General features: G+C 42.3%; 1 protein-coding gene across 5 annotated transcripts in view; it reads right to left on the bottom strand.

Annotated features, from left to right (window-relative positions):
• Window positions 1-1091: 1091 nt before the first annotated feature.
• MAFK (MAF bZIP transcription factor K) overlaps window positions 1092-24817 on the bottom strand; it is a 32764-nt gene continuing 9038 nt past the window's right edge. The window contains exons 2-6 of one of the 5 annotated variants that reach the window (XR_011364592.1): window positions 11248-11327; window positions 8073-8365; window positions 4499-4620; window positions 4105-4178; window positions 1092-3958 (exon numbers count right to left, since the gene is read on the bottom strand). Coding sequence is in view for 3 of the 5 variants with exons in the window: in XM_069983916.1 (XP_069840017.1) it covers window positions 4419-4620; window positions 8073-8365; window positions 11248-11283 (531 nt within the window). In the remaining 2 variants the exon portion in view is untranslated. Of the gene's footprint in view, window positions 4621-5138; window positions 8366-11247; window positions 11328-24817 lie in introns of those variants that run through there. The other 4 variants (XR_011364591.1, XM_069983918.1, XM_069983916.1 and 1 more) reach the window with 4 other exon arrangements.

The raw sequence follows: 24817 nt of genomic DNA, 5'->3' as shown, positions 1-24817 counted from the left end.
GAATTGTAATACCACACACAACCTGAGAAGAGGGGTGATGCTGTATGCAAATCTTCTGCAGAAAACCCACAACATACCTACCCTGTGACTATATCCCTCTGTGAAGCGGTGGTGAAATTTGCTGAAAAATGGTGCTGTATACAGCCTTGGTGTCTTATGCATATCAAGATACTCTTGCAGTACTGAAACTGTGGTCACCCTGAAACAACGGCAACAGTTACTAGACCTTCATAATCTTACACACTGTATAAAAACACTAAACTGAGATTTTACTGTGTGTAAGAGGCTACTTTATAAGTGTGAAAGGGTTTTTTCCTATCACAAGAAGTCATGCTGTATAAGGTTACTCATTGCTTCTTAAAGGGGTTATCCAGCGCTTCAAAAACATGGCCACTTTTCCCCCTCTCTTGTCTTCAGTTCAGGTGTGGTTTGCAATTAAGCTCCATTTACTTCGATGGAACTGAATGCCAAACCCCACTCAATCTGGAGACAAGAGAGGGGGAAAAGTGGCCATGTTTTTGTAGCGCTGGATAACCCCTTTAAGGTTTTTTTTTTTTACTGCATGGAAGACCGCTGAGCCTAACAAAGCCATTTACAGGCTTCATGACATACTTTCAATGGTCCCTGAGCTAGTGAGTGGAGATTAGTTGCTATGATGTTCCTATAGCACACCTCCAGAAGGCGCAGCAGAATGGAGAACATTATAGAGCAGCGCAAGCTGTGAATCACGCTTTGGGATGAGCTATAACACTCACTGTAAGCATTCTCTGTAGTGTCTTCGTTTGCTACTGGTTGCTTCACCTTCCTCCCAATCTTGATAGCATTGTATGGTTGGCATATAACCAGATCCCTCAGTGAGTTGAAAGTTAGTTGAAACCACACCCATCACTTCGCTTGTGTGGCAGGATATCCTTTCAAAACCCGGCAGGTTCAGTCAGCTCCTTAAACCAGTGGTACAAAGAACTGCTGGTGGCACCATAGCCTGCATTGCAAGTCTATTACAATGCAAGTCTATGGCTCTTCCAGCACTAGCAAAATAAGTACCCTATAAGATTTTTTTTTTTTAAGCAACTCAGATAGATTCACAGATCTTTCAATGAGAACTCTTTATTGGAAAGGTACAAAACCAGTCACAGCAGTATTATATACAGCAATAAATTACTTTGTGGCTGTCAGATAAGGAGAAATTGGTGCACACGTACAGTACACAGGATTACGGTCTTGACATACAAACATAAATCCACAATTACTTGGATATATCCCAATAATTTATTTTTTAATTTTTTTTATATTTATAATATGTATAAAAAAAGCAGCACAGGAAAAAAAATAATAAAATAAAAATAAATATTGAAATTAGGCCTACTGAATAAAACCACAGAGACGAATCAGGAGGCGATGAACTCTACAAATGATCTCTATTCTTATTGACGGGAAAGAAATTTGACTGCCCTTGTGGTTGTGTCTTTAACTTAAAGACGCAGAATATTATAAAAAACAACGGACAAACAAACAAAAGAAAAGATATGAAAGATAAAAGAAATAAAATCACATTTCGAAAACAGCATAAAAATAAAAATATATAAGAGGTATGGGTATAATAATGGACTGTGAAATTACGCTTACATCCAGCTGAGGTTCCAGAAGTTTACAGCTCCGGATATAAAAATGGAGGATAACTTTTTTTTTTTTTCTTACATTGTCGTGAAGGGTGAGGGAAGCGATAAGACGGGTGCTTTCACTCTTACAAACATGTGCAATATAACATTGTAAATGCTCTTTCACCATACAATCACTGTTCACTTCAAAAAAGTACATACTTTATAACATTTGTTCAGGGAATAATTTTTTTTCTCTCTATTTAAAAAAAAAAAAAATTCAAAAATTTCTGTTATGTTCTACACATCGAGTTCTCTGGTCATGACTTGTGAGCATGTTACTGAATCACAGACACGCAGCACAGACAGGTGCAATACACATAGTGGCATTTTTTTTTTTCCGATTATGGAGACGCCGCGCCATATAGAGACGTCTCTGTTCACGTAACCAGATAAACCCCATTAAAAAAAAAAAAAAAAAAAACCACTCACAGCGGCGTCTTAGCTTTGACTGGTAACAGCTACTACACTGACTGAAACAGCGATTGGGTTATGTTGGTTTAAATAGATGCTTGGAGATTAAGGCAAATGCACCATTTAATAGTTGGAGGGGTGGGGGGATATATATGAGTCCATGACATTATACAGAGTACCAGCTGTTTAGTGACTTTGCGACTCATGGAGAGGATTGTTTTTTTTTTTCAGTTTTGACAATCTTTCATTGAAATACACATACTAGAAGGAAACACCAAAGCTAACTAACTGGTACGGTGCGAACACAGTGCGTATGGAAGGTATACACTGCGACGACCTATAGTGGCCATGATGAGAACAAGTAGATATAATCACGTGACGACATCTGAACTTAAATCTGGAAGAAGATGCAGCATGTTGCCCCCTGGACCATTGAGATTAACAGGGGACGGCGAAGAGAAGTGTGGCCCTCGGTCTTCAAGGTGCTCGACAGCAGCATATATACGGACTACATGAGACAGCAGAGTCTGGAAATACGGAGGGTAATAAATTCGGGTTGTTGAGGAGGTCGGTAAGTCTTCTTCTAATGCACCCCTAACAGTCGGCATCGCTATAGTCATTCACCAAGTTAAACTTAATAAAACGGGTGAGTAAAGTACATGAAACGGGTGAGTAAAGTACATGAATAGTAAGGCAACCATGGATGTAGGTTAATACTGCAAGTGCAATTCCTTCTCGTAGGACATCAGTGGGACGTTCCAGGGAAGCTAAACTAGTGCACAAGCCTGCTCACTAAACGGCCCCACAAAATGCACACCAGGGGTTAACAAATAGCTGGTCATACAAACTCCTCCCCCTCTGTGAGCCTTTCCAACCATTCAGGAGAGTCAGCGGTAGTCACATGACACTGACTAGCAGCCCCTGGGTCCTAAGAGCCAGGGATTGTGGTGTACAAGGTGCTGGACTCTCTTCTTCTCCCAGTTGGATCTTTAGGGCAGTTATGGATGTCATTGCACTTTATAATTCAGAGCTAGTATAAAAGATTTGCAGTCAACCAACTTTTTTGAGTAGCTGGTATTAACAATGATCAATATTCAAGGAGGTTGACCCAAGTGTCCAACAACTGGGCTTGTACAATATTTAAAAGAACATGGCAGCATTCCCTCACAAAACGCACCATGCCTGTCCATGCGTTGCTTCTATTAAAGTGAACTGTGCTGCAATACCGCACACAACCTATGGACAGGGGTGGCGCTGTTTATGTAACAAAACAGTCCTGTTTTTCAATTCTGGACAAGCCCTTTCTAAACCTGAACTAGCAGCTCAATAGCAGGAGCTACGTGTTCATACAGATGTAAGTTTGTTATGAGACGGTATTAATAATTTAGATATAAAAACACAAACTTGAATTTGGGAAGGGGGTCCAAACTCTGCAATAAGTTCATGGAAAGAACACCATTGTTTCCTGGACGACAGGAGTGTATGAGGGGGGGGGGGGGGGACATGGGAAGAATTCTATTAAGAACACACACAAGAAAAATAAAAATAAAATATGTCAAACAGAATCACATATAAAACATTAACCCATAGATAAAAGACGGCTGTGCAGAAAGAAAGAAAGGAGGAAAAAAAATAAATAAAAAAAAAAAAATCAGGAGGATTAACCCCTTGTGCACCACAAGAGCCTAACACCAGTGTTCACTTTTAGGCTATTGTAGGATGCAAAGGGTTACAATTTTTATTTTATAATTTTTGTCATCTTGACGTCAATTCTGGCTGGCTGATAGAGATCGAGAGGGAGGATTATTATTTTTTTGTTTTTTCTCTTACCTTAAAATATTATTTTCACAGTAACCCATATGTTTGCATCGTCTTCCAATAAAGAACTGCATTATTAAACGTGAACAAAAAAAAATTAGAATTTTTTTTCTGCATTTAGAAAAAAAAAAATCTTTATGATAAAACTTTTTTTTTTTAATCTCTTTAAATATTTCCATATGTTCCTTATGGATATCCAATATGGATTACCTACCATTTTCATGGTATCAACAGCATAATGACGCCCAGGTCCCTGTTCTCCCTTTTCTCATTTAGCTTATCCGCCTCCTATAGGACAGGAGGAGAGGAGTCACTTTTTTATTTTTTTCGGGCTAGCAACTTCGTAGCCAAAAAATAAATTTGGCACACGTCAAAATAAATAGATAAAATCTGAAAACATAATAGAAAACCTCCTCGGTGCAGCAAGCGGCTGCCATATCTATGTTCCTTTCTGTAATATATCACTATTACGCCTATGTGAGGACCTTGTGTGGTCATATACCCCACCACTAGGGTGGACATGCTCGGCTACATACGCGTGTTCCTGAACGCATGGGACTTGGCAGACATGTGAATGTAGGATTTGTTATAAGCATAACATAACTTACTGTCTTTGAAACCCCATCGTCCGATTCGGAAACTACAAGCCTTGTCGTATGACGCAGGGAATTTGCCTGTATAGGTAATGGATATCACTCGGACACCTTCAAAAAAACAAGTGTTCTTGAAGCTTTAAAAAAAAAAAAAAAAAAAGTTTAAAAGGGGTTATCCCAAGATTTAAAGGAACCGATCATGAGATCAGGGATCTCCTAAGTGAATGTAGCAGTAGTAAGCATACCCAGCTGCTGCTTCATTCACTCTCTATGGGATCTGAAGATAGAGTAGAGCACCCCAGACCACCATTCTTGCAGCTGGAGTCCCTGTAGTCGTATCTACCCCCCTAAGTTAAAATCTTGTGATAAACCCTTTAACAGGTTTGGCCGCATTCATGAATTGCATAGTAAGGCGTCCATACCATGGCAACTATGATATGTGGCAGAAAAAAAAAACATCAGACATTGACTGCGACACGTGAATAGAGATAACAATAAATGGAAACGTCCGGCTATCACATTGGGGGAGATTTATCAAAGGGTGTAAAATTTAGACTGGTGCAAACTGCCCACAGCAACCAATCACAGCTCAGCTTTAGGCTCTGCTGAAAGGAAAGAGGAGCTGTGATTGGTTGCTGTGGGCAGTTTGCACCAGTCTAAATTTGACACCCTTTGATAAATCTCCCCCATAGTGTTACGTCAGAAAGAAAACCTCTTTAAACACAACCTCTTCTCTTTTTCCTTTAAGAAGCCGGCATTTCAATGCAAATTTTGGGTGGTCGCATGAAAAAAAAAAAAGTTTTCGCTGAATTATGAAGCGGCCACATATTACTCATACTGTGTCATCGCTGGCCTGTGTTATCTCACAAATCCTTCCACCATGGGTGGAGATTAGTTTTCACCTTCCAGATGACACGTCTAGTCAGGAGGAGGGTGACACGGCTTGTAGGAAATAATGTGTCACTCAGATAACAGCCCGTGGCTGCTGCAATAAATAGACGCCATACTGTAATAGTGAAGGCAAGGAATATACTATGTAATAGCCCATTTCACATATTTCGTACAAAAAAAAAAAAATAGCAGCTATGAATCTAGTCATTGTAATCGCAACAAGATGAAAAGTGAAAAAGAAAGTTTTTTGGCCGGCGTACCTGCAAAGCACGATACAAAAACTTCACAGGAGTTGAATGAATAGTAAATGAGCAGCAAAGTGAACAGGATCAAGTTCTGAAGTGGATCTGATGGCAACTTACAATACAACATATAACATAAAATGCACCTATGCAATCTTACTCACAAAACCACGGATCCCCCCGGACCTATCCTTCAGTCGTCTCCTATACAAACCTACGTCCATTAACCCCTCACCCATTTGAGAAATAAAATCCTCTTTGGTCACAGACAGCGAGCCCTTTACCTCCTTGTAAGAACATCACAACAACAATTCCACATCGGCCAGCAGATGTTTTTGGAATTTTTTATTCATCGCTGAGCGATGTCGCTTATCCTCTGCACTGGGCATAGGGTAACTATTTCCAAAAACTTGCCGATGACCAATTCTGCCTAATAAAATTAAAAGGACAAAAAGGTAGAGTCCAATATACCGCCAATTACATTCCATATACGTGTCCGGTCTATAATCTATTACCAATGTGTGACTGATTCACTTTATAAAAATACCATCCAGTCCCATCCCTGCCGATGCAGCAGTGGTCAATTCAAGCCAGGTACATAAATTAAAGTTTCCTACAAAACACCTACTAAGTGCCAAACAAAAAAAAAAAACACTAAAATCTTTTATTTCGTGATAGCCTCATCGATAAAATGGTCGAGAAGATTTGTCAGTAACTTTGTCCAATACTTTCAGGGTAAGCACAAAGGATTATGGTAGCACTCTAATACCATACGATACATGTGTTAAGTGTAAAATAAAGTTTTAAAAAAATAACCCACGTCACAATACAGAGGTCTTTCAAAAAGGTATAACATCAGCTTATCGTATACATAACACTTACCAGGTCCATCGATACGTCTCCCTCTAAATGCAGTCTTTACCCCATCGGGTAACCTTGTCCAATAACACTCTATAACACCTTCTTAGCACAATGCCATTACCAGCTGTAACTTCCAACCACTGCAACATCACCACTGTTAGAGGAACACTCTGGGAAAGTAGACCTATTGTGTTATGCTTGGTGCAGGGCCTGAAGGGTAAAGCAAGACACTAAATTATACCGTGCCTCCTCAGGCCACGTATCCGGCATAACACAGTCTATTAAGCTGGTTATACATATTACACGTGTACCAGCCCAAACCGCCAATTCTGGTGGGGACGCACAACTGTCTTGTGTGGCCTCCCAACTCTCCCTGTAAAGGACCAGGCATGCTCAATTTCAACTGCCTGGTCCTTATGCTTTTAGGAAGATAAGAGGTATCTGACCTCTCTCCATTCAGGACATATGTATGTGTATAGGGAGAATTGGCAGAGATGGCTATTGGCCAAATACACGTTTGACCGAATGCCATCGTATGTGTATGACCGGCTTTAGTTTTACCTGGACTGTTCCTTTAAGCCAACAACCACAAACAACTCAGATGTTTCCAATTTCCATTGACTGGAAATGGGTGAATTGATCTGCCAGCCATTACAGTACAACGGGCCACTAGGAATTCTACACATTTATACAGGCAGATCAGAGCTCTACTGGAAGGTTGACTCCCATCCGGATGAACAGAAAAAAAAATACACACAACTGAATAGAAAAGTTGCCCTCTAGATCAGTCTGGTGTTATCACATCTATGATGATGGGCACTACTACTATAGGACATGGATGTCACCTCAGTACACTGAAATATTTTAAGGAAATCCTGAGTTTCGTTACAAAGGCCATGTTAAAAAAAAAAAAAAAATCCAACCAGAGAACAACATGCAACAAACACCTCTCAACCAAACAACTCCACAGGTGCGGACCACAATCCTCACAAGGACGGGACATTGGCGACGACACATAAATTATTACATATCCTTATTCCGCTGTCATTTCCCGTCACACAGAAAATGAAGCAGACGTCTAGTTTAATAAAAAAAAGAAAATGAAATAAATAAGATGCAGGTTAAGCCTCTGTCACTTTCTTAAAGTGATGGTTTGTGAAGGGTCCGAGGAGATCCATAACTTAATATAAAATCCTAGCGAATAATAAAATAAGAAGAATTACCTCATCCAACGCAACGAGACATATTCCCTGGTACAATTACAACAAGGCCATAGTGTTCTGAACCTGTGTGTAACCTCTATGCGTCATGTCGGGGTGGGCTATGGAATAAAAGGCAATGCCTAACATCTCAATAGGCAGGAAAGGAACTGAGAAACAATATTAAGTGAATCCCATAATGTCCCTCTTAGAACAGGCAGCTAGTTCTCTCTCCGCTTTCTCTTTTCTAGATACTAGGATGCTGCAGAGAATGGTATGGACGCCGATGATAAGTCAGCAGACTTCACAATGGTGATGACACTGGTGGTGGCAACCTTGGTCGGGGTGATAGGGCCCCTGGCGACTGTGCGGGCGAAGGTTTGGAGGGCTTCGTACTTGGACCGTAGAGCATCCAACTCAAGCTTCATGCTGGAGTTCTCTCGCGCCAGCTTATCCACTTCTTGCTGCAACTCCACGCGCTGTCTCTCTAGCTCCTCTTTTTGTGTGACGCGCTTTACTCGGCAGCTGGCAGCGTAGCCGCGGTTCTTCAATGTACGCCTACGCTGCTTTAGGCGAATAATATCCTCTTTTGAGAGACCTCGGAGGTGCTGGTTTAGCTCCCGCACAGACATTGACACGAGCTCATCGTCGCTTAATACTGGGGCGTTCTCTCCCGCCTCCTTCTTTACCTGAAAGAAAATGGGATAAATTACTACACTGGCCTGCAGAACACATGAGATCATGTCACACACTTCATGAGGTTGTCACAGCACACTCTCCTGGAATATCATGGAGATGGAATGGGCATGGAGAGCTACAACTGCATACTGAGCACTCGACCAGGACAACAGATCATTGCTTAAAGAGCCACTCTCGTAAAATATATCTTTTGACATGTTATCAGACATGTCAAAAATTATTGATGGCACCCGCTCTTACTGCTGAGACCTGCTGTGATCAGGAGATATAGCCGGGGAGAGAGAGCAAGGCAGCAGTGCAATCCAGTCCCTGTCCGCTCACCGATTCAGAACACGTAGTCTCATAGACTTACATTGTCGGAATTAGGAGATATAGCTGGGGAGTGGAGTGCGTTGTTGCCGCGCTCACTCCCCGGCTATATCTCCTGATCACAGCAGCAAGACCCACCACCTCAAATAACTTCTGACATGCCCAATGACCTGTCAAAATGACAGTGACTCTCTGAAGAATAAGTATCTCTTTGCAACCAGTTTTTCTTTTATTGCAGCAATGTATGCGATAAAAAAAAACTTTGCAAATACTTAAAATAAAATGTTGAAATGCTTTTAAGTCTACCGCTTCTAAGCAAAAAGTTTCCATGGTAACAGGCTACAAAGAAACCCTGCAGTCATATCGACGACATCTGTCTTCTACTTCTTACTTCTCTAACAGATGCAGGATCAGACTACACTGTGTTTGTTTGTAGTCTGTAACCATGGAAACACTCTGCATAAGAGCTCTAGAGAATGTACAGAGCTTTTACAAGCTAAGGTGGCTATAAAGTAAATACGTTGTGCCCCATTAGTTGAGTCTGGGGTATAAGTCAATAATCTGCAGTACCAGAAACAGCACTCCCTCAGAGATGATGGCAGGGGGGACTAAGAAGCAAATCCTCAGCAAATATCACAAGGGGAAATATTAAAAAGAATTTCCCTTTTAATACTAAAGACGTTAATGAATCAGACCAAAAAATATGCAGTGAGACGGGACGTCCGTAATGATTAACAATGCGGATTACTCCAAGAGCGACATGTAAAAGGCAAGGTTCAGGAGAGGTTCGCAGCATAGGTTGTGTGTATCGGCATGAAGGGCATGTACAGTTTAGGCTGTTTTCATATCAAGGGAAACAAAATATGAACTGAAAATGACATATTATAACCGGACTCTCTATAGCCCCCAACCTTAGCTGACAAGGTAATACATAAAATTTTATTAAAAAAAAAATCCCACTTAACTCTGGAATTTCCCGTTATACTCAAACTGGATCCAGAACTGAACACTTGTGTGAGAAGTGAGCGCCAAATTCTAAGAATAGCTTCACTTTAGAGAACACTTGCATATTGCCGATTTCTGTGAGTGACTGGGCCGTTTGCCATTATTACAGATTCTTTTCCCTTACTTCTCTGGTCATACTCCTCTCTGCTATGCTTTGACATAGTGCTGGTGAAAGTGCACTGAACAAGCTGTACTGTGCTGATCTGATGAATCACACAGCATGCTACTATAGACGGCACCTGGAAGCAGAAGGGGTTATTGATGCACTGGCTTTCCAATGTACTAGTGCACAGACATGAATGAAACAGCAGCATCACAGCAAGGAAGGGGTTACACTAAGTAGTGAACTGTTGGTGATGAAGATAAGCTCAAAGAAAGGGGGAGAGCACACTTGTAGCACTGTGTACATACAGTAAGAAGATAGCTGGTGTTATCACAAGGAATAGCTGCCTTGAGCTTTATGATCAATAAAAAAAATGAGGGAAGTCTTGATTTACCTTTCAGGAACAGTGTGGGCCATGTTGAGCAGGCAGACTGGCTTAGCTTGCAGGACCACTGCCCTGGCTCTCTAGAGCACAAAGCTCATAGCAAGCCCTGCCACAATTCCTGTGTTCTGTCCTGATCTACCTGTTACTAGCGAGAGACTGAGCCTAACACACAGCGAACAGCATATTGAAGGCAAAGTAGACAGAAGGATGGCCCTGTTTGCATCTCTTATCCGATCAGCACGGAATGTTTTCAAATTTTGAAATCAGCAGGTTAGAAAAATGTAATCTGCACAGGGCGCCGAGGATGAAGGCAAGTTTTTTTTTAACCTTCATCCTCTGTGCTGATTCTATGCTATTAGCATTTTAATTAGGCGTTTGGTGCACTGTGGGCAGGGCTACCACCCCTAGTGTACCATTCTGCCCCCAGTTGACTCACTTAGTGTCCCATGAGCTCTAGAGAGATATCAGCAATTAGATTCTTAGATTGATAAATCAGCTGAAAAACAACAGGAGTTTACTTAATAGGCGCTGACCCTGACCTCCAGCTTGGTTGGTTTTTTTTCGCTCAGTTCCATTGAAGTGAATGAAGCTTAATTGCAAACCGCACCTGAACTGGAGAGAAGAGTAGTATTGTCTCTGAAAGTGGCCATGTTTTTGTAGCACTGGATAACCCCTTTAATAAGCCTGCCACCGTGCAGTAGTAGGCCGTGCGCCACACAGTGAAATCTACACCAGCTCTGAGCTGGCAAAGATTTCAGCTATGATTTACACCAGTTTTCTGGCATCAATGATAGGCTACGCTTCTCTTATGCCTCACTTTTTCACAAGTGGCAAAACAGGGTAAATCCATCAAAAGGTTGAGATGTTTAGAACACTGGTGAAACATGTGTGATTTTTTTTTTAATTCCACCTGGATAGATATCCAGCTGTAAATATAGACCACCCTAAAAACTACACTGATGCATCTATTCCAAGATGGCCGCAGAAGGTCCACCAGGGTTGCGGTGCTGATAGTTGCGCCTTTAATGCACATTTAGTTCACAAATTTAAGAAAACACGGCGTTTCTTACCTTTAATGCCTTGTTTGGTTTAAGATTAGTCGTCATAACCTGTAAACAATCACCAGGACAGAACGGTGCAGAAAAAGCAACTGCAACGAAAAACACAGAATAGTTACAATTACCATTATGCTCTTCAATCATGATGTCATTTTCCATATATAGCAAAAGAAAAAAACAAAAAAAAACCCAGATCCTTTACAATTGGACTTACCATGGAGATATACAATAAAACCGATCACCTAAAGTAAGTTTTGGCAAATGGCAGTCAACCTAAAGTCAACCGTAAATGGCAGATAGAGATGAAGTGACCCTGACCAGTAAGCGTTTCTGGGATCACAACCTGCAGCTGCTCGGCACAGATGCCGTTCGGCGAGAGCACGGAGTTGCAGTATCAGAGGTTGGGAACCTCCCTCCTGGCAATCACACGAACGGCACCGGAACCGGATTCATGCCCCCCCCCCAACAATATGACAAAAATCACACACGGCTTATTACAAACCCCGGCATTTAAATCATTGATGAAAAGAAAAAAATGTAGCTTAGACACTACAGATTTCCCAAGGATGGTTGTCATGGAAACCATCAAAAACCAGCCAACTTGGAGACTGTAACCATGGAGACAAAAGACGACGACGAAGAAGAAGAGGAAGAAAAAAAAAAAAAGGGTCCAAGTGTGCAGATGACTGGAGGGCAAGTCCAACAAAGAAGGCAGAAGAAAAAGAGCAAACAATCTCATTGATGGCGCGGAGGAGGGAGCGTTGGGAAGAAGAGAGCCACTCCAAAGATGAAAGGACGCGTCCCGGGCGCTTGTGATGTGGGAATTAGATGGCAGAGGGTCAGGAGGGGACGGCGATGGCTCAAAAACTACAAGAAGAAAAAAAAAAAAAAGCTCTTTTGCCCCCAACATGGTTGTTAAATTTTCTTCCCCCCCCCAACTAGTTAAAGCAATGAAAAAAAAAGAAAAAAAAAGAAGGATTATCCCGGCCAAGGATACAGCTTGTTTACTTCACTTTGCAATGCTAGGCATTAGAAATTCATCAAAGAAACCATAAAAAATAAATAATAAGATGAAGAAAGTCATTACTAACTACACAGGACGCTCGCAGTTGGCCGCCCGGCGATCTCTCGTAATGAAAGAAAAAGTGCCACAAGCGAGATCACAGCAAACAGCGCTCTCTTCTAACAACAAGCAGATTATCATGCGAGGGAAGATACACTTCATCCAAACAATCTCTAAGATTTGCCGGGACGCCGGTCGGATGTGGCGGAGCACCGACGCTCTAATGACTGTTTTCCAAATTTGGCGCTCTGTGATCTGTCTGCGCTCGCAACACAACAATGCCACCTGCGAACTGAGCTTCAAACAGGAGCTACGGCTCATCGTCCTCCTTTGTGAGGTGCTCCCTTCTGCCAACAACAAAACGACTGTATCGATCGGTCTAAATTACTATCGTGAGCACAAAGTCGTGTAAAAAGTAAGATTGGGGTAGTCACGAGTACAATGTGTCGCTGCCTATACAAAAAGAGGAACATCCATGGGGCCAGGTCATGCACCTTGTAACCCCAATCTAAGTTATCTAGGACCCAGACTTTAAAGCAGCTGTTGCAAAACTACAACTGCCATTGTGCACCGACAGGAGGCATGATGGGAGTTGTAGTTTTGAAAGAGAAACTGCAATGGCAAAGCAAAAATACACATTTTCTGGTTGTACATGTGAGCATCAGTTTTTTTATAGTAACACCAATGCCTCCCCCAAATGCTTTTTCTTGCACTTAAAAATGACAAAATAATCCAACCCCAGCCTTACGGGACTCGGCATTCTCACCTGGTACAGCGATGGTGACCTAGTGCGGCGCTTAAAGTGTAAATATGCTGGAGGAGGCCCTGTTCCCTGTAAAGACATTGCAGGAGTACACCCACTGGCTTACACAGAAGGAAGCCACACTGAGGGAGGCCCTCCTCACTGTGTGACATAGCGATGCCGTGACTCATCGGCTGTTTACAGGCTTTGCAGAGCTCGCATTCCCACAGACCAGACCAACACTCCCCCGGCTCCCACGTGCTTGTGGCTGAAAACTAGAGTAGTGCATCAGGAAGTTCCTCTCTCTCCCCCTCCACAAACTCCGTATTTATAACTCTGCCTTCTGCACATGGCCACAAGCTTCGGCTTTAGAAAATCGTGTCGGCTTTTATAAAAGTTACAAACGCCATATAAACTATACTATAGAAAGAAGTATCCGACCCCCTTCCTAGACCCAGAGGATAAAGTTTTCCGAAGGGCACAACAAAAACAAACAAACGAAAAAGTTGGAAGGGCTTTACACAATGCGGTCAGGGAAGATGAAAAAGGGGGCGATTCTGGAGAGATCCTATGGTTTCAGGCTCTGTACCAGTGAGGTTTTAAAGGAATTTTATAAAAGAGGTAATAGACTCCACGGGTGTCTACAGCGGCTTAGAGGGAAACTTACACCGAAAGGAAAGACGCACAGTAAACAACTTTCACAAGATCTGCCAGTCATGCTGCTCAACGCTTACTTGGTGTTTCTGGGCAAACCTTTTTCTAAAGGAAGAGTTCACACACAGTAGGAATTTCTGCAACTCTCGTACTCACCTTGAATACTTATATTAAGATTAACAGAAGTGAAATTTCTACAACAAATCTGCTGCACGTGAACTCAACTGTGTTTTGGCGATTTTTTTTTTGCTTATTTGACAGTGGACTGGTCAATGAAATAAATTAAAGATGCCCAGGCAGGTGCTAAAAACAAAAGAGAAATAAACAGTCAAATAGATAGAAAGCTGAGGACACTCACCAATTAGTTGCAAAATACTTTATTCCACAATGCGGTCAAAATCTCCATGATGCATATCACTCTTGAGCAGACGCCATACGATTTTACAGCATAGACATCAACATGATGGCCATTTCACGCGCATGCGTGCTTCATCAGATGAAGCGCGCATATGCGTGAAATGGCCATCATGTTGACGTCTATGCTGTGAAGTGTTATGGCGTCTGCTCAAGAGTGATATGCATCATGGAGATTTTAACTGCATTCTGGAATATAATATTTTGCAACTAATTGGTGAGTGCCCTCAGCTTTCTATCTATTTGACTGTTTGGACAAGAGACTCTGTTGTGAGGATCACCTCCGTTGCAACTCTGCATAGCTCATATTAAATGTCTAACTGACTGAACGTAAGCCAACTAGGGGGTAGTGCCGGTGATTTTTCTCACAAATCTTGGGAAAAGATAAATAAACCTATACTTGCCTATCTTGCTGCCCCACCATCGCCTCTATCACAAAGCTCCAGTGGCACTTTGGGATTCAGAGTCACCACACGGCCTTGCCTGCTCAGCCAATCAGCAGCCAGAGCAGTGTCAAACATCAGTAACTGATTAGCTGAGCAGACATAAAGCGCTAAACAGAAACCCATAAGCACTGTTGCAGAGGGACTGAAGAGCAGCAACAGGGGAGGCAAGGAAGGAGAGTATATATTTCTTTAGCACCCATCTGAGCATCAATTTAATGGGAAAATGTCAAGATACTCAGGATGTTACCTCCTCCTGATTAAAGAGCATACACATGGCTGTATAATGTACACAAGAAGACGCACAATAGAGGCCAAACAGAGCCTGTGACATATTGAGGCATACAATGACTGAAAAAAAAAACTTTGCCATGTTCTGCTGGATATTGTAGTAAGGGGGGGGGGGGGGGGGGGGGGGGGTATAAAGGATAATAAGTCCTGATCATCATGTATGGATGAAACCACACATGCGTGCAATAACCAATAAGCTGCACAGTATCGTAGCGACAATGTGCAGCGAGTGGACACATTGTGGGGATGGTGATCGAAGCATAAAAAGAGAGGGAGCGGAAGGAATCAGACATATTCAGAATAGAAAATATGCTAACACCAGAGGATGCAGAACTGGCGACCATACTGGTTGTCAATCCTGAAATGCAGAGACAGAAGAAATACAAAACCACCAAACAGAGTTACAGGTGTTGTCCGGGATCAGAGGGATGGGTTGTTGCACCCCTCTTGTCAACTGCCTATGTTTGGTAGTGCAGCTTGTGCGCATTCATAGGAAAGAACCTGAGCTGCAATACCAGACATGACCCATGGACAAGAGTGGCGTAGTTTATGTGGTAAGAGAAGTAGAGCCTTTTCACAGGTTCCAGACAATCCTCTTAATACTTAACACAAGAGGACAAATCAAGGACTTCTAGTAATTTTATTTAATACCCTTTAACCTTTTCAGACGTATACATCAGATTCTTGGTGGGAGCAAAGGCCCCTCGAAATCCTGCTAAATGATGAAATTAATAATTAAAATAAGAGGGGGGAAGCTTATTTGGGCAGAGGAATTCTGACAGCTCCAGAGGAAACACTGTGACATACTTCTCATCTGACTCATGCCTGACTTGGCCAATAATTACAAGCCTGCCGCAGTAAAGAGGCATAGAAGGGAAAACACTGGAATCTAATGAAAAGACATTATGTGGAAACAGAGATGATATAATACTCAAAGACTTTAGGGGGGGAAACCAACCAGATCAACCAAAGTACAGAAAGTATGCAAAGTGACAAACTGAACAAAACAAGGAGGAAAAGATTAAAAGGGGCACTGTCAGCAGTTTTCAGCCATTAAAACCGCTGACTGCCCCATACAGAGGTCGGGGAGGGGAGGCCAACCATACCTTGTGTGACCAAATAATGTATAAATGTACTGAGAATTGCCTCGGAGGAGTCCAGGAAGCGGGCTCTTCTCCTTAGGCACCACCCACTGGCATCCACCACAGACTCCATTGAATGTAGAAGTTACGTATATACCTCTGATGGACATCAACAACACAGTGTATACAAGGCCTTACAGAACTTAAATATTAAAGGGGTACTCCAGCGAAAAGCTTTTCCCCAGTAATTGAAACACAATACAAAGTTATATAACTCTTTAATATGCTTCAATCACCTATCTGCCCCCCTTCCCTATCTTTTCCCCCCTTAAGCCCCTCACCAGGAAGTGACGTAAACTCATTCTTACCTAATGACTGTTGACCCCAGGCTGCTCTCTGGCAGCCATTTTGTGACAATGACATCATCAAGAAGGAGGCGGGTCAAAGCCCTCTTAGGCCAGCCTCCCTTTGTCAGATGACTCAGGTTACTCAGCTCTGATTGGCTGAACAAGCTGTAAGCCATCTAACAGTTTTACAGAGTATGTTAGACATCACAGAATGCAAAGTGCATCATGGCAAAGCTTAAACCAGGAAGTAAAGAGAAAATGAAGCCACCAACTGGAGTTTCAGGGACCTGCAAACAGCGGGAAATTCTAACGGAGACAGAAAAACTATGTTTGATTGATTGTTTGTTTGTTTTTTTTGTTTTTTTAATTATCAGCGCTGGAGTACCCCTTTAAGTAAATTATTCCCCTAACAGATGATGGGCAGTTCAGTTATGAGCGTGTGCACACTGTAATGCATATACCTGCCACGATGAGCTCCTGGGAACTATTGAGTGGAGTTGTTAAACTGTTCAGCTATGTTCTCAGAACCCGAACGCTCTGTATTTGACTCCAGGCATCTAACTTTTCCAGACATCTGGAGTCAAATGCAGAGCGTGCGGGTTAGGAGAACGTTGCTGAACCCAAATAGTTCGGCAACTCTGCTTAACACTACTCATGGGTATAGCCCACTCTACCTTTAAAGAGGTACTCCGGGCTGGGGTTATTTTTATTGTATGGCCGGGGAAGGGGTGGATAGAGGGCGCCGTTCACTTACCTCCCCGGTTCCAGCGCCGGGTTACGGATAGCGCCGCCACGTTTTCCCGTCCTGCAGCCACTTCCTGGTTTGAGCTGCTGCTTGAGACGTGACGTCTCAAGGCAGCTCAGCCTGTCAGCGGTCGTAGCGGGGTCCCGCCTCGGATGCTCAGAACTTGGGGGTCCCAGTGATCATATACTCACCACCTCGCCTGTACACATATGGTCTTATGAAAGATTTTCTGAATGAACGCTAAGAAAACCTTAAAAGCATTACATGCAGGAGTTAAAAAAGCAAACACAAGCAAAACGTATGAATAGATGCATGATGTGTCAGCTTATCTGCAAGACTCATGCTCGCTTCTGGGCGGCTTATGTTTGCATTTCCTACACAAGGTCACACGGTAGGAGAGAAAGTGACATAGGGAGAGGTCATTTAGGTCCTTGCCTTTCTATCTGACATAAGCACATACAGTCCGCTGTGTGTTTTGCTGAAGTATATACGGAATTATCACGTGAGTACTGGGCATACACAAAGCACTGCACCAACCTGCGGTTCTCAAGCTTCAACTTTCGTTGTCAGGGCATGCTGGGACTTAGTAGTTTTGTAACAGCCAGGTTGGTGATCACTGTATTATGCAAATGATGCAGAGTAAAGGTACTATTACACCAACGATTAACATTCTAAATCGACTTGAGATCGTTCGCCCAATTACATGGAACGATAAAAAAAAGAAAAAAAATTACATGGAACGATAACCATTCTTGGTCGTTTTGACGTTGCTATTGCGTACGTTTCAGCTATAACTTATTACACCGAACGATATGCGAACGATCAAACGATAAAAATAGGTCCGAATTCTATCAACCGACTGATTTCTCATTGGTCGTTAAATCGTTGTCTGCTATTACATGAAATGATTATCGTTTAAATCCAAACGCTCTACCGATTTTTTTAACGATAATAGTCCCATGTAATACAGCCCTAAGGGCCCTATTACACGGGACAATTATCGTGCGAAAAATCATTATATCGCTCCTATTTAAACGAAAATCGTTCTGTATAACTGCAGGCAACAATCGAAAAATCGTTCGTATGTTGTTGATCGTTGATTTAGATCTGAACCTAAAATTATCGTTACTCGTTCGCTGTAATTCCACATTCGTTCGCTCAAGTTCCGCATTTGTTCACTAATCGCTCAGTGTAATTGCACATTGTTCATTGTAATGCTGCGTTTACACAAATCGATCGTTTAAATGATTTTGAAGCAATGAATTGTTTTTTTAACGATCAGCGTTTAGAGAAATAGTTAGAAAAGTCGCAAGAAAAATAGTTATTGCGATCCTTTTTAAGATCGCTTAAGCGCATCTTTCACATAGGGTGAATCTTTGAAAGACTGTTTACACAAAGTGATTTCTCGATCGTCGCTTCATCGTTTGCTGTGTTTACACGGAATGATTATCGCTCAAATGCAATCGTTATAGCAAAAATTCGAACGATCATCGTTCCGTGTAAGCGCAGCATTATGCTGAGATCAGAAGGAATAAACGATCATAGTAACAATTGTAGTAACGATCGTAACCAACGGCCATCGCTCTGTTATGCTGCGTTTACATGGAACGATTACTGTTCGAATTTTCGCATAAACGATCGCATTTGAGCGATAAACGTACCGTGTAAACACAGCAAACAAACGACGAGCAAGAAATCGTTCATTTCGATCTTTCAACATGTTCTTAAATAGTCGTTCGCTGAAAATTCGCAGATCGCCTTGTGTAAACAGTCTTTCACCGATTTACCCTATGTAAAACGATCGCAATAACGATTTTTCAAACGATTTATTCATCTAAACGCTGATAGTTATAAAAATCAAATCTTTGCTTCAAAATCGTTAAACGATCGATTGGGCGAATTATCGCTCCATGTAAACGTAGCATAATATGGTGAACCACTTCAGGTTAACGATAAGCAATCTCGCTTGCAAAAGTTTATCGTTAATCGTTAAAAATCGCTCGGTGTAATAGGATTTATTGGCATCTTACCTCCACATATAACAAAAGGAACAGATGATCTGCTGGAATGAGCTCTGGAATAGTACGCATCACTTACGCCCAGCATAATATCTTACCATTCAAAAGGAAACATTTTGCCATTACATCCAATTTTCTCGGGCGACATTCATGTTAAAACCACGGAATCTCTGCTATTAAAGCGTCACATTCATGTGACATCAATGTGACAGCAAGGAATGTACAAATCCCGGGAGATCTGCTGTTGTTAGCAAGATACATGTGTAGAGGAGATCACTCCTTCCCCATCACATGGCAGCCATCAAGAGACAAACATGTGCGTTGGCAAGACGGTCAAAGACAAGTTGCACAACCCCACAAGCCTGTGTGTTAATCCGCAGGCATTCATCAGGCTGCTGATACCTAATAAGCTCTATAGACTGTACAGTAAAACACATACTTATACACACAGCAGAACAACAATAACCTAATAAAAAGCCACGCATATGAATCACTCTTTAACCACTGCCAGGGACAACGCAATACACAGACTAGAGATAGTCACATCATATGGAAACTCAGGATCAGATCTGAAGGAGAGTCGGCAGCTCATGAATACTACTTCCTATGATGCCAGAACAGCATATAATAGATAAAGTAGAGCACTAAAGCCAACATGTCTATCACTGTCTGTACTCAGAGTTAATGGGTTATCCAGGGCTACAGAAACATGGCCACTTTTCCCCCTACTGTTGTCTCCAGTTCAGGTGCGGTTTGCAATTAAGCTCCATTTACTTCAATGGAACAGAGTTTCAAAACCCCACCCAAACTGGAGACAAGAGTAGGGGGAAAGTGGCCATGTTTTTGTTGCGCTGGATAACCCCTTTAAGCTTCATTTACTTCAATGGAACTGAGCCTAATAAACCCAATTACAAAGTTTCTTAGAATCGGCTGGACTATTAACTTCTGCAAAAAAAAAAAAAAAAAAAAAAAAAAAAATACGACAGTGACATTTTAAATATTGAAAATATACAGACTGGCTGCAGCAGGAGCCTCCCCCCCTGCAGTAGGACAATAAGATTGTTATACCATTGTGGGATTGTCCATCCCACCCATTGTGGTTTAAGCAGCATAAAAGTGATGATAGGATCCCTTTAGTAAGGCCCTGACTCCTTAGGGCAAGGATGGGGAACCAGACAGAATTGGCATTGGCTGTCCAGGCATGACGGGAATTGTAGTTTTGCAACAGCTGGAGAGCCGAAGGTTCCCCATCCCTGACTTAGGGGAAGGAATAAATCTTACTTATTGTAGGATATTTAGAACAAACACATGTGATATAAAGAAAGTGCCACAAGACATGTAACCTGAATCAATGTCTATTCTTATGTTTCTAACTTTACCACCTTTCACTGTAAATAGCTCAGACAGAATAAAGGTCATCCCTGCCGCTGCCGCATTCCCTGTAAGCACAAGTAAAACAATCCATAAAGACGTCTCTCCTGGACAGATTCCAGACGTTCTTCAACTACTGACGTCTAACTTTTTGTTTGATGACTAAAGCTATTTTGGCCATAATGACATAAAACATTTCCCATGCCAAAAGCTTATATCAGCGAGGGTCTGAATGCCAAGACCCTACTAGTAAGAGGCAGAAACTGTGCCCCTGAGGCATGTGGACACGCTCCTCAGAAATACGTATGGCCTCTAGGCTACACGCAGAGACAAGGAGCTGCATCCAAGTGCTTTTCCTTCCTTGTCATCAGTGTAGATCTCAATTCCCAGAATCCCTCAGGGGTTTTCCGTTCCAGGCATTCCTTTTGTGCCAGAAAACAGCACCACCCCTATCCTCAGGTTGTGTGTGATAGTGCAACTCTGTTCCATTACCACACACAAACTGAGGGCAAGAGTGGTGTCGTTTCTGGAAGAAAGTGGCCATGTTTTTCTAATCTGGGATGCCCTCTTTGAAGTGGTTGATTAATAAAGACAACCCCAGTAAATATGTCCTAGTGGGGTATACCGATGTCAGAGACGGGGGTCCTTTGTATGGGAGACCCTTTATAACCCAGAAAAGAGAGCGGCTTATGTTTTGGTGGACTTGCACTACAAGGACAGTAACTGCTAAAGAAAGCCTGGCTTTCCGTGGCTTCCCCTGGCAAAGTCAGCTGTCTGCTGGGGGTGCTAGATATTCTGAAAGGGCCCGTCTCCAATATGATAACCCCTTAAAGTGTCACTGTCGTTTAAATTTTTTTTTCAGATTTTAAGAAACTTTGTAATTGGGTCTATTAGCCGAAAAATGCATTTTTATCATGAAAAAGCCGTTTGAAGCTCTCCCCCTTGTCTTCATGGTTCTCTATTGAGAGGGTAGGGGTTGAGGGAGTTGAGGCATCAAAACAGGACAACAAAGAGTTAATTTACAGCTACATTACCGGGCTATCTCCTCTGAGGTCAGCACTGACCTCTCCGACCTCTGAATACTGGCTTTCACCCAGGTCCCGCTGTGTAATCCTTTGTTCTCTGCTGGCGACTAATCTCCCTCCTCCCCCCCTCCCCTCTCCATAGAACAGACAGGGCCCGACTGATGTAAAAAGAGTCGAGATTTCCTGATAATAAACAGTGGATGAGAGAGAGGAGGGAGAGGGGGGGGGACCCGGGGAAAATCTTTTTGAATGCAGATAACGGCATATTTGCCTAATAAACCCAATTACAAAGTTTCCTAAAATCGCCTGGACAATTGATTTCTGCAAAAAAAAAAAAAAAAAGGATAGCTGGCTATTCCCGTGTATTGAGACTCGTAACTGAGGCTCTACGGACCCCTTCTTTGCATATTCAAATTTTGTAGGGGACACTCAATGTAGACCCTTAACCCCTTAAGGACAGAGCCTGAAATGGCCTTAATGACAGAGACAAATTTTATGAATATGACCAGTGTCACTTTATTCATTAATAACTTCGGGATGCTTTTACCTATCCGGCTGATTCTGAGATTGTTTTCTCGTGACATATTGTACTTTACATTTCTGGTAAATTGGAGTCGATAATCATAACAAATCTTTATGAAAAAAACCCAAATAATGTGAAAAAATGTGAAAAACTGCATTTTTCCAACTTTGAAACTTCTTTGCGTATACAGAAAGTGGTTATACCACATAAATTATATATTAAATAGCATTAGCAACATGTCTACTTTATGTTGGCGGCATTTATTAAACGATCTTTAATTTTTTTTAGACAATAGGAAGCTTAAAACATTAGCAGCAAATTTCCAAATTTTCAGTAAAATTTCAAAATCAGATATTTTTAGGGACCTGTTCAGGTTTAAAGTGTATTTGAGGGGCCTGTATGTTAGAAAGCCCCACAAAGCACCCCATTTCAGAAACTGCACCCCCCACACTCTGCAAAAGCATATCCATAAAGTGTTTTAACCCTTTAGGGGAGTCACAGAAATAAAAGCTAAGTGTGTAAGAAATTTGAAAATTTTAATTTTCTGTGCAGAGATTTTATTGTAATCCAATATTTTTCATAATTATAAACCTATTACCAGAGAAATGCACCCCAATAATTATTGCCCCGTTTCTGCAGTTTATAGAAATACCCCATATGTGGCCCTATTGCGCTATTTGACGCAACCACAAGCCTCAGATACAAAGGAGCGCCTAGTGAATTTCAACGCCTCCGTTATATTTGGTCATTTCTGACTGTACCACTTCAGGTTGGCAGAGGCTCTGGGGTGCCAAAACCTAAAAAACACCCCTAAAGGGACACCATTTAGAAAACTACACCCCTCAAGGAATGTAACAAGGGGTGCGGTGAGCATTTGGACCCCACAGGTGCTTCACAGATTTTCCGAACAATATGGCGTGAAAAAAGAAAAATGTATTTTTTACACTAAAACGTTGTTCTAGCCTTCAATTTTTCATTTTCTTAAAGGGATAAGAGGAAAAAAAAGACACAAAATGTGTAGCGCAGTTTCTCCCGAGTACGGAAATACCCCACATGTGGCGATAAAGTGCCAAGGGGGCGCAGGACGAGCCTCCAAAGGGAAGGAGCGCCAATTGGCTTTTGGAAGCTGAATTTCACTGGAAAGGATTTCAAGGGCCATGTCGCATTTACAGAGCCCTTGTGCTGCCAAGACACTGGAAACCCCCCACAAGTGACCCCATTCTGGAAACTACACCCCTCAAGGAATCTAACAAGGGGCACAGTGAGCATATGGACCCCACTGGTGACGGGCACAAATGTGGAACAATGTGACGTAAAAGTAAAAAATTTCATTTTTTCACTTTCATGGCACAAATGTGCCCGTCATCAAGGGGTCCATATCCTCACTGCACCCCTTGTTAGATTCCATGAGGGGTGCAGTTCCCAGAATGGGGTCACTTGTGGGGGGTTTCCAGTGTTTTGGCAGCACGAGGGCTCTGTAAATGCGACATGGCGTTCATCATCCATTCTAGCCAAATCCAACCTCCAAAATCCAAATGGCGCTCCTTCCCTTTGGAGGCTTGCCCTGCGCCCACATGGCGCTTTATGTCCACATGTGGGGTATTTACGGACTCGGGGGAAATTGCTCTACACATATTGTGTGTTTTTTTCTCTTTTAACCCCTTGTGAAAATGATAAATTCAAGGCTAAACCAACATTATAGTGTAAAAAATGTAATATTTCATTTTCACGCCACATTGTTCCACATTTATGCCCGTCACCAGTGGGGTCCATATGCTCACTACACCCCTTGTTACATTCCTTGAGGGGTGTAGTTTCCATAATGGGGTCACTTGTGGGGGGGTTCAACTGTCTTGGCAACACAGAGGCCTTTTGAATGCAACATGGCCCCTCGAAATCCATTCCATCCAAATCCAGCCTTCAAAAACGAAATGGCGCTCCTTCCCTTCGGAGGCTTACCCTGCACCCGAATGGCGCTTTATGTACACAAGTGGGGTATTTCCGTACTCAGGGGAAATTGCTCTACACATTTAGTGTTTTTTTTTTATCTTTTAGCCCCTTGTGAAAATGAAAAAATCATGACAAGATTAATGATTTAGAGTAAAAATTTTACAAAAATTACACTAAATGTTGGTCTAGCCTTGATTTTTTCCATTTCCACAAGGGGTTAAAAAAGAAAATTAACACAAAACGTGTAGGGTAGTTTCCCCTGATTACGAAAATACCCCATATGTGGGCATAATTTGCCATATGGGCACAGGGCAAGCCACCAAAGGGATAGAGCGCCATTTAGAGGCTGGAATGGAGGATGGAGGCCATGTCGCAATTACAAAGCTCCTATGCTGCCAGGACAGTAGAAACCCCCGACAAGTGACCCCATTCTGGAAACTACACCCCATAAGGAATCTAACAAGGGGTGCAGTGAGCATATGGACCCCACTGGTGACAGGCACTTACGTAGAACATGTGCCGAGAAAATAAAAAATACCATTTTTTTCATTTTCACGTCCCAAATGTGGCCGTCACCAGGGGGCCATATCCCCGCTGCCCCCCTTGTTAGATTCCTTATGGGGTGTAGTTTCCAGAATGGGGTCACTTGTGGGGGGTTTCTACTGTCCTGGCCGCACAGAGGCTTTATAATTGCATCATGACATCCTCTAATGGGAATGGCGGCCATACCTATTTAGCTGGGAAAAAGGGACAATTCTAATTTATTTGGGGGTATTAGGCCAATTATTAGTTTATAAGGTTGGAAATGACAGGTGTCCATCAAATTCAACCTGTGTTGATCCAGAGGAAGGCAAAAAACCCTCGTGAGGCAGACGACAGTAGCCTCATCACAGGGAAAAATTCCTTCCCGACTC

This window comes from Dendropsophus ebraccatus, chromosome 9, assembly GCF_027789765.1.
Source record: "Dendropsophus ebraccatus isolate aDenEbr1 chromosome 9, aDenEbr1.pat, whole genome shotgun sequence".
NCBI classification, from domain to species: domain Eukaryota; kingdom Metazoa; phylum Chordata; class Amphibia; order Anura; family Hylidae; genus Dendropsophus; species Dendropsophus ebraccatus.
This window is presented reverse-complemented; position numbering and strand designations above follow the sequence as displayed.